Below are 8,632 nucleotides of genomic sequence, written 5' to 3'. Positions count from 1 at the left end.
GCCCTGTTTTAGCCAAACCAGGACATAAATATAGAACTATAAACATGATCTGAAATGGATGAAAAATGCCTTCTAAATATATTTACGTTCTTTTTTCTTTTCCTTGTAGATGACAGTCATGTCCCATTCAAAGGATCTCAAGGACGACTTCCACAGTGACACTGTACTTTCCATTTTAAATGAACAGCGCATTCGGGGTATTTTATGTGATGTCACCATAATTGTGGAAGATACCAAATTTAAAGCCCATAGTAATGTGCTGGCAGCTTCAAGCCTTTACTTCAAAAACATTTTTTGGAGTCGTACTATCTGTATTTCAGGTCATGTACTGGAGTTAGATGATCTCAAAGCTGAAGTGTTTACAGAAATACTGAATTACATCTACAGTTCCACGGTAGTTGTTAAGAAGCAGGAGACTGTAACGGACCTTGCAGCTGCAGGGAAAAAACTGGGAATATCATTTCTAGAGGATCTTACCGATGTTAATTTTTCAAGTTCCCCCTGCCCCTATGCATACTGTATTAATGAAAAAGGGACTGTCAAAGAGGAAAAACATGAAAAGAGACATGAAGACTCTGCTGTGACAAATGGACCACGAATTACAAATGCATTCTCAATTTTTGAAACGGAAACCAGTCTGTTTTCTCCACTTGATTTGAGGGCAAGCTTTAAAAAGGTGTCTGAGACGATACAAGCTCCCAACATCAGCCTCGACAGAAGTGATGTTTGCAAAGATGCTGAGCCAGCCAGTACACTGGCCGAACACTCCTATGCAGTTTCTTCTGGGGGAGATACTTTTCAAGGAACACCTTTTCTTGAACAGGACAGCAGCCCTTCATACAAGACGGTTGAAGACCACTATGAAAATCTCCAAGCCACACCACTCGTTCAGACAGGGAAACAAGCATGTAGTAGTCCTAAGACAGCCTTTAAGCCCCAGGGTGCTGGTTTGGCTACAGCAAAAGTACCGGCCTCTACAGTAACCACTGTAGGTACAGAAGCCCAACATGACACAGTTGCTGATCAGACAAGTACTTCCTTTCCAAAACCTCAAAATAAAGGAGGAGATTTCCATTTATCCAGAGAAGAGGAAAACAATTCTGCTAACGTCTCTGGATCTGTGGCAACTGTCGTTCCACCTGTTTACAGTTGTAACTGTTGTGCAAAGTCATTCAGTGACAGGGCGTTACTCAGTACTCATCTTCAGCTCCATTCAGAGCATCAGGAAACTTTCGTATGCAAATACTGCAGCAAACAATTTGCAAATCTGAATATACTGGAAAGTCATGAACAAGTCTGCATGAGATCAAGTAGCTTATCGGTTCACAGTGGAAATGAACAAAATTTTGCAGATAACTACACTGCTACTGACGGAAGGAGTGGAAGTTCATATGCAAACGCAGAGCCTCTATTGTCTGAAAACAGCATCACTGATTATTCTAATGCAAACTGCACTTTACCAGAAACAGATCATTTGGTTAAAGTTGTTGACGGGCAGATATTATATACTTGCATCGTTTGCAAGCGTAGTTATGTAACATTGTCTAGCCTTCGAAGACATGCAAATGTGCATTCATGGAGAAGAACATATCCTTGTCACTACTGCAATAAAGTATTTGCGTTAGCGGAGTATCGTACCAGACATGAGATCTGGCACACCGGAGAAAGACGGTATCAGTGCATTTTCTGTCTGGAGACTTTTATGACTTACTACATACTAAAAAATCATCAGAAGTCTTTCCATGCAATTGACCATCGTCTCTCAGTAAATAAAAAGACAGCCAACGGAGGCTTAAAACCAAGTATGTACCCATACAAACTTTACCGACTTTTACCTATGAAATGCAGGCGACTACCTTATAAGTCCTACCGAAATTCTTCATATGAAAATGTTCAAACAAGTAGCCAAGTTAACGAAACTGCTTCTACTAACTGTTTCATTCAGAGTTCTCTTAGCTCTGAGCTACCACCACTAAATTTTCAAAGTAATATAATAGCAAACAACAGAACTCTTGCCTTGGATACATCTTCATGTAATGATACAGCATCTTCCACAAATACTCAGAATTCTTCCTCTTGGGGAGTAGGTATCTTAAATTCTGACCTTCAAAGGGACTTTTTCACAGCTGAAAAAAGAGTTTCCACTGCTGCAAATGACTCTGGTTCTCAGGAGTGTGATTCCTCAGTTGTGACTTTGACTAACGTGAATGAAAACTCAACCTCTGTCATCAGTTACAGCAGTTCTGCACCCTCTGTTATAATGCACAGTAGCAGAGTTTCATCAGTAATAATGCACAGTAAAACAGTCACTTCTGTAGAAAACAATAAGACAGAATCTTCAAATAATCCACCTGATCATTCTGTAAATGATGATTGTAAATACGGGTCAGATAATTATGGGAAGTGCATTACAAAATCAAAAACTATTAAGGAGAAAAAGAAAACACTGCTCTACAACAGAACAGAAGCAACTGAGGATACGCAGCACATCACAGGATCTGGAGGTTCATCTAGCAAAACAACAAATACTGTCCAAGAATCGAGTAAAACTGAAACATATATTGCAAAGCCTGCCTTACCTGGAACATCTACTGACAGCAATGTTGCGCCTCTTTGTCAAATAACAGTAAAAATTGGTAATGAGGCTATTGTAAAAAGACATATACTAGGATCTAAGCTGTTTTGTAAAAGGGGCCGAAAATCTAAACACGAGTCCAAACAGGACAATCTCATTGAGGAATCAGAAGTGGAGATAAAAGAAAGAAGCCCGTCTAGGCTCTATAGCTCAGAATGCCTGGAGCTGACAGAAATGTGTGATGACGTAAGTGACCAGGACTCCAGTGATAAGCCTTGGAGACCCTATTATAATTACAAACCAAAAAAGAAATCCAAACAGCTAAGAAAAATGAAAAAGACCAAATGGAGGAAAAAGCACGGAAGCAAGAACGCTGTTATGGAAAGCCACAACACATGCAGCCGAGAGTATGCCCTCAGGAATGCTCCTGAGGAAAAGGCGATCAGTCAAGAAGAGAACACAGAAATGCCTAATCTTCATTGTGAGCTCTGTGAAAGAGATCAGTCTTCCACTGCGGAAATTCAAGAACACGTACACTGGCATGTAGCTACTTCAAAGCCTTACATTTGTGAATTATGCCAAAAACAATTTCAAAGTCCATCCACTCTGAAAATGCATATGAGGTGTCACACTGGGGAAAAGCCCTACACTTGCAAAACCTGTGGTAAATGTTTCTCAGTTCCTGGAAATCTCCAGAAACACGAACGTATTCACCTGGGTGTCAAAGACTTTGTCTGCCAATACTGTAATAAGGCGTTCACTTTAAATGAAACACTGAAAATACATGAAAGAATTCATACTGGAGAAAAACGCTACCACTGCCAGTTCTGCTTTCAGAGCTTCTTATATCTTTCTACCAAAAGGAACCATGAGCAAAGGCATGTACGTGAGCATAATGGAAAAGGATATGCTTGCTTTCAGTGCCCCAAAATTTGCAAGACAGCAGCTGCTCTGGGAATGCATCAGAAGAAACATCTATTCAAAAGTGCAGGTCCACAAGATAGAAAAGAACAGTTTTGTAATGAAAGCACTAAGCTCTTAGAAAATCCACATTTCCTTGGCTCAGAAGGAAGTGAAGTAAAAAATATACAAAATGAAACTCCAGAAGTTATACTCTGAGTGACAGTTGTGCGAAAGAGAAGAAAAACCCAAAACTACATATAGGAGAAAATACAGAGGCATTGAATGGGGAAATGTCTCCACTCAAATTAGTATAATTTACTAAGATCAAATTTCTTCATCTAAATGTGTGTCAATATATGCAAAAGAAGGAAAAATAACACAGAAAAGAAAGTCTAGTATTTGCAATAATACAAACTTAACGTGAAAGACCCAAAATACTTTTGCCACAATAGACTTCTAACCTATCAAGAGAGAGAAAGAAAAAAGGAAAAAAAAAAGAACCCAAACCCTTCTGCTTAGCATTACAGGAATCTAGTCACTGAACTATTTTACAGTACTGTTCTTGAGTCAGAATCATTCTAGGCAAAATAAATATGTAGGTTCACAGCGTACTCTCTAGAAGGATTTTTTGCTGCAGAAACCATATGTTGCATTTTTTAACAAAATGTGTTTATAAGCAAAATACTTGTAATCTAGTGTATTCTAAAGTGAAGGTGGGAAATGTTTCATGAACTTGGGTATGCTGAAGTACAGTTGAGTTCTGGTGTGGTTTTCTGTAACTCAACATTTGGAAAGCATATTCAGGAGTTTAAACCTCTTTTCCTTTCCATACTCAGTTTTGTAGTTACCCTAATACCCGTTAAGTCTGAGTGCTTGTGTGGAAAGTATTCCAGAGTTATGGTATCTCTGAGACATTTAATAAAGATTGAGTGGAACTCACGATAGCCAGTCTTCCAAACTGCATAAATCCCAATGTCAATGGCCTGGTAGACCTATTCAGGTGCATTTGTCTAAAGAAAATTGTTCTCACGAAACAGCCTAGCTTAAAGAAGTCCTGTGTATGAACGTCCACCTCCTGGTGGGTCTGCAACTCCTGTCTTTTAGAAATACTATTCTTCTCAGCAGAAGAAGAGGAGGCTTAGACAGAGGCTTCCTCCTCATCCTGGAATAATGCCTGGACAACAAATGACTGAGCAACTCCCCATAAATACTTTGATTTTTGGGAGGAGTGAGTAAATACTCAGATTCTTGTTTCCATATATATATCTCTGAGGCAATCCCTATGCATAAACAGGGATAGGGCCATTTTCGGGGGTACCCTGTCATCCCCATGCCTTAACTGCAACATCTAACCTTCATAGGTCCCTTTGCAGTGATCCCCCAACCATGCCAGCATCTGGCCCCAGGCAAGCTTCATGGCAGTGTCCCTGGGCCCAGGGCAGAGCAGTGCCTGGAGGATGAAGCGCTGGCCCTTCTGCCTCCCTCATCCTGCCACAATGAAGGGTTACGGTGAGCCTTATGGCTTTGCAATTCGCTAAGAATCGGGAGAACAGGCTTCTGAAAGACATCACCAAAATATACTACAATGAACATTATTTTGTGAAAATGTGATTGATTTTAACTGAGATTAAGAGATTTAAAGTCAAAGAGGGTGTATGTCTACAAGTTGCATTTTATATGATAGGGCTCTGTTGTACTGTATCTGCATTTCCAATTAGTCATATATGTTCATCTCTGTGAAGTGTGAAAAATTAAGTCAGGACAAAAGTTAGTGATCCTCAACTTCATTCTACGTGCAAATATGGTACACAGTTTGTTTACTTACTTTGTCTTCTTGAATATTTTTAAAAGAAACTATAGCGTGGGTACAATAAAACTAAAATTGAAATGATAATACAGTATTGATTGAAGTAATAATATAGTCCACTTATTTATTCTGTCATTGGTGAATGCTGTGAACCTGTTGAGAAATTTTGGTTTCATGGCAGCTTTGGTTCCATTTAAATAAAGATAAAAGAAGAATAAACAGAGGAAAGTACGAGGATGTTTCAAGGAAAGTACACAAAGATATCTTATAAGTGGACTTGTGTGATGACAAATTATAGACCAAAGCAAATAAGGTAGAATATTTATAAAGATAATTTTACAAATATTTTATATAACTGTATAGTTCATAAGAAAAATATTGATAGCTTGTGTTAGGTTTGGGGGGTTTGTATATTTTGATAAAAACACAATGACTTTGTAACTCTGTATATTCTCTACAGTTTATAGCAAAGCAGTTTTAAGATGGCAATGTCATGTTTATAGTTCCATTGTGGCACTTTTACTACAAGTAACACATTGCAGTAATGAGTCAAGTATTAATGACCAAATTAGAATTAAAGTAAGTGTAAGAGAAGGTAAATACTATACGTTGTCAAAGGCTGTAATTTGCTACATAATCACATCTGTATTTTTGTTTAGAAGAAAATATTAAATGCAGATGTTAAGGATTGATAAAGAGTCTAATTTTATTTTCAGAAAGAGTGATTATAACTGTTTTTGATTAAAATAACATCTTCCTATTTTTCTGTAAGTCTCTCCATTTTTTAAATTATGTTAATACTTACATAATCTATATGATCCAGAGATACGTATCTTCTAATAGTTATTTGGTTAGAAGATTAAGCAACACGGTTATCAAATGTTCCCTTCGTTAAGGTCAAAACAGTGAATCGAGAACACACCAGAGCTGAAGGGAAGTGATGGTATCTCCTGGCATCGTACCATTAAGGGTGAACGCAATGCTGAGGTGAACAGAGTCTGCCTGCTCAGTGTCTTAAAGGAAGACAGGTGAACTGCGTTTAATACTTTGCAACATCTTAAACATGTTTTCATGAAGACCTGAAACTTTAAAAATTCTTTTCTTTTCAATTCTGATAGTAACCTTGCAATACAGATTGTGTATTTTACACACTGTCCTTCAGATCTTTTGGGACTACTGTCAGGAGACATAGTTCACAATGCAAGTATCTAGTTGCATATGGAAATATGAAGATACATACAAAATAGAGGGTTATGCATATTCAAAGTACTTCCCCCTTCAGCTAGGTGTCACTAGTCTGTAACTTGCATTAAAAATTAAATTTGAGCTGAATTATGCAGGTCATTTTGGGATGGTCCTCAGGAGAGATGCACAACTAAACAAAAAAATTTAAAAGTTGCTACATGTAACAAATACATTTTTCTCTGTTTCAAGTGCTAATTAAAAAGACAAGTGGATCATCCCAAAGTTTGTGCATCTAAACAAAATGTTAGTCAATCCTCATTTATGACACAGCCAAAATTAGAACAACTACACTGAATGATATTGCTATCTTCTGTGAAATGAGAGAACATGACCCAGCTAAACTACAGGCAGAAGCATATGAAGTAAGCCACTAAGTGTCATCATCACTTCTATTTGTTCTAAACTTCCTTAAGATAGCAGTTGTCATTGACAATTCAACGACATAAAAGGTTATCTCACAAAAGGAAAGATTCCTCTACTTACATCCTCATTGTTAAATGAAGAAATCTTTCCCCTAAGTTTGCAAGTTAGCACACCAGTGTTTGTCTTAACTATGTCCTTAGCTGAAGAGACCTACCTGTCATACAGATGCTCCTAAAATGTAACTTCAAGAGAGGCTGAAAATGAACATTATGCAATTGAAACAGTATTCTGAATAGAGTATGTTAGATGAAAGCAAGGCACTTTTAAAATAAAATGAAGTACCAGAAATTAGACAATGGCAAAACTAAAAGTTGTATTGATAACGTCGATAGGAGGTCTGTGCTTCGAAGGAAGCCGACGCTAAGTTAAACACTAAACTCCTACTGTATGAGAGTATGGAAGAACTAGAATCAAATGATTGGACTTTAAACATGTTGCAACCCACAGTTTAAGCATACATCTTCATTCTGAGTGTGCTACCCTGCTATGTTTCTCAGATCAAAGCTCTGACTCTGCCCGTGTTAGCCTCAGTTCACGAGCCGCCAGTCAGACAGGGCAGCCAACCTAGATAGCCAGCTGTGGATAATCAAATCCTCAATTTGTACTGTAGAGGAACTCTCATTTCTAACAGGTTAAAATTCAGCTTTTGCAAACTCAAGTCTGTGCAGATTTAGGTTTCGCATGCATACAAATACACCTGTTACTGGTGCAATGAAGCAGTTTATTCCCCACCAAGCCCCTGCCCACCACCTTTAAACACATAACCTGCCCTCCCCCAACCACGATGTGGAGCGTGGGGATGAGGAAGGAACCTCACTGTGGCTGAAGTAGCAGCAGGGTAGAAGTTGGATGCAGGAAAAACCGCCAAGGAATAAGGCACAGTGGTGCCTGACTGTCAGATTATACGGCTTGATGCCGTATCATAATAGTGGCAAGATTTGTGCAGGAAAAATAAAAGATGGTCAGAACACGGTGGCAGAGGACTTCAATTAGAGACAAAGAACAGATGCTGGCCTGAAACTTTCCAAACTTCCCTTTGCTTTAACAGACAGACTGAAGAAGGCTTTCTAGCTGTAAAGTGAAGAATCCTAGTCCCCTACTGCTTTCTGAAACAGCTTTAGCCCACTGAACGCTCTCTGTTTTAGGACACGTCTGCCACTAAAGGCTTTCACCAGACTCTGTGCCTATAGGGCCTGGAGGCTGATGTACCCTCAGTGTGCACCCCAGTATCACCAAACTGGACGTGCCACCTGCAGCTGATGGCTGGGGGGATTATGCAGACCTAACACAGACGCCCATCACCCGTGTGGGACTGGGGCAAACTCCAGATGCAAGCAAGATCCTGGAGAGTTTCCCATTAGGGTCTGTATCGAAACGTCAGTATAAAACATGATGCAAAGGCCTTTAAATCTCGGTGAAGGTGGGCTGCTGCTGTCTACTCATACCTTCAGGTGTCCTGGCTGAGACTGCGGTGAGCGCAGCGTGGCTGGTTACAGTTGGCAGGCAGCACCACACCTCGGGCAGCGCTGGCAGCTGAGCCGTTTCCCATTAGTGGCCAAACGGGCACACGAAAACGGGGGACAGCGGAGAAGATTCAACAGCAGCCATGGCGGGCTTTTCACAGAGGCAGGCACTCAGCATACCAGAAATCAAAGCAACCGGCTCCGTCACTCGTTTCA

The 8,632-nt window shown here is 39.6% G+C and overlaps 1 protein-coding gene across 1 annotated transcript; it reads left to right on the top strand.

The window, feature by feature from the left end:
* The first annotated feature begins 109 nt into the window (after positions 1-109).
* Positions 110-3,835, top strand: ZBTB38 (zinc finger and BTB domain containing 38). The gene has a single exon (XM_009697082.1). The coding sequence runs from the start codon at positions 110-112 to the stop codon at positions 3,692-3,694; it is 3,585 nt and encodes a 1,194-aa protein (XP_009695384.1). The 3' UTR covers positions 3,695-3,835.
* The last annotated feature ends 4,797 nt before the right edge of the window (positions 3,836-8,632 follow it).

This window comes from Cariama cristata, unplaced genomic scaffold (genome assembly GCF_000690535.1).
Source record: "Cariama cristata isolate BGI_N322 unplaced genomic scaffold, ASM69053v1 scaffold31233, whole genome shotgun sequence".
Lineage (NCBI taxonomy): Eukaryota > Metazoa > Chordata > Aves > Cariamiformes > Cariamidae > Cariama > Cariama cristata.
The sequence above is the reverse complement of the archived record's forward strand: the minus strand, read 5'-3'. Positions and strand labels throughout refer to the sequence as shown.

Bases quoted from the DNA above. Each gene is read 5' to 3' on its own strand.
- ZBTB38 (XM_009697082.1), top strand. From the start codon at position 110: ATGACAGTCATGTCCCATTCAAAGGATCTCAAGGACGACTTCCACAGT.